The sequence below is a fragment of the Echinops telfairi genome, unplaced genomic scaffold, assembly GCF_000313985.2.
Source record: "Echinops telfairi isolate 266 unplaced genomic scaffold, ASM31398v2 ScPeMD7_8;HRSCAF=38, whole genome shotgun sequence".
Lineage (NCBI taxonomy): Eukaryota > Metazoa > Chordata > Mammalia > Afrosoricida > Tenrecidae > Echinops > Echinops telfairi.
The window spans coordinates 10,872,991-10,875,055 of NW_022103905.1; the positions used below are offsets into that span (position 1 = coordinate 10,872,991).

At 42.2% G+C, this 2,065-nt stretch overlaps 1 protein-coding gene across 1 annotated transcript in view; it reads right to left on the bottom strand.

Annotated features, from left to right (window-relative positions):
- Positions 1–2,065, bottom strand: part of FAM214A (family with sequence similarity 214 member A) — a 60,708-nt gene that overhangs the window by 30,992 nt on the left and 27,651 nt on the right. Inside the window, exon 2 of the mRNA XM_045286416.1 lies at positions 216–400. Within this exon, the coding sequence (XP_045142351.1) occupies positions 216–400 (185 nt within the window). The remainder of the gene's footprint in view (positions 1–215; positions 401–2,065) is intronic.

Here is a 2,065-nt window from a genome sequence, read left to right on the forward strand (position 1 = left end):
ATGTGCTTGACACAATGGATGGATGTGTGGATTGTGATGAGTTGTACGAGGCCCAATAAAATGATTTAAAAAAAAACCCTAAACATACAAAAACATTCCAAATTATAATTGTGGTGCTTCTGATGGATGCAATTATGTGATGATGAAGAAGATGACAGAAGTGAAGTTAGTTAATACATACAGTTCATAAAAAGCGTGCAACACACAGTTCTCACCTGGGCCAGCTTGTCACTGCATTCATGTCTGGTTGCTACCGGGTAACAGGACTGTGCTGGAGGGCAATGAAAACTTTCCACTCGGCCTCTCACAGAGCATTCCGGTGTGCGGCCTTCTGTGATTAGCAAGGCCAAGGAGACCAAGAACTCCTCTGCGTCATATTCAAAATATTCATCTAGATTATCTGGTATTGGGGGGGGAGAAAAGGAGGGAATGTTTACTTTTAATGGACTCTTAATGGGAATTCATCTTTTACACCAAAAATATCTAACAACACTTTCGATACTCATGTTTATTCACTGGCGACAGGGGAGTGAAAAGTGAAGAAAGAGGAGCCCCCTCAAACTCCAATTCGTACAGTGCAGAGACGGGCAGGGATGGCAGACCCCCCCAAGCCCAAGGATGACAAACTGGTTGAGATTATGGCAAAACGTGGTGATGCTTCACTGAAGATGCCACCCCAGACTTAGAAATAGACTTAGTCTCATGGTTATATTTTCGTTGTCAAATACAAAAGTGAAAACACACACACACACACACACACACACACACACACACGCTTTAGCCACAAGACATCATCCATGACCCAAATGATAAAATGCTTTTTTATGCCCCATGTGTTTGAGCTCACTTGCTGGGTACTGGAGATGCTGCCGCAGCGCCATGCTACTCCTCCCTTCTTTAGCTCCTTGCACTAAAACCCCCACTCTGAGTAGACGTTCAGAGTCATGGGCCCCCCTCTGCTGTGGTCACACAGTAGTAGTACTTTTAGAGGGTCAGTGTTTTTTAATTATCCAACGAGAGAGGAAGGCCTGTGAGATGGTATGATTTCAGCTCCCAACGGCTGTTCTGGGTTCCTCCTGTTCCCTCCATCGAGTGGCACGTAGGATAATTGGGTGGTGGGGTGGTGGTGGCAAGAATTAATTGTAGCAAAGGGGTGCCTTCTAGTCTGTGGAATGCAGCTAGGAGGCAGCCACCCCATGTGAGTACTGGGGACTGTGTGCAGCCAAGATGATGTCTCACAGTCATGTCTCGTATCAAGATGTGCTACTACTTAAGAAAATCTATAGATATTAATTGAAATTCCTAAAATATAAATATACATAAAGGGCCACTGAAATAATTGTAACTTCACATCACTTCTGTGTTCTTAATCACAAATACCAAGAGTACAAGTACTATTGTTGGGCGGGGTGAGGGGGCCTTGTAAAATCTTTACCGCAAGTAGGGGCTCTCATGAGGAGTTCGGGGACAACTGCCGAAAAGGAGGATCTATCAACCTGGTTATGGATGCTGGGCACCCACAGGGACCAACACCTCATTCACCCATGTACCTGGACACCATAGTTTCTTCCCTCAAAGCACAAGATTGGAACACAATCCTATAAATCGCTGCATAGAACACAAATCATTACCAAGGAAACTCACCAAAGTGGAATTTGCTTTCCATTCTTTGGTGCTACAAGCCAAGGCCGTCCAGTGCAGTCTAAGAGAATCACAATACTTAAAGTGATTAAAAAAATTAAATTGTGAAAAAGTACTTTTGAGGAATATTAGATTTTGACTCGAATTCCATTGTTTTAATCATGGTCTCTTCTGATCGTCAGTTAAATCAACTTTAAAAACCATGACTGGATTCTGGGAATAAGCTATAAATGCAATGATTTCGATGAGTTATTGAATTAAACCAGAATATAAGATATTTAAATAAAATTTAGAGATGCTAGTGATGCCTTTTCATTATCTGTGCATGACAAGGAATATTAAGAAACAATACACTGTGCACATAACATAGGTGTCAGCTTTTAGTTAGTGATTTTGTCAGGAAGAGTTGTTCATGGGTCTCTTA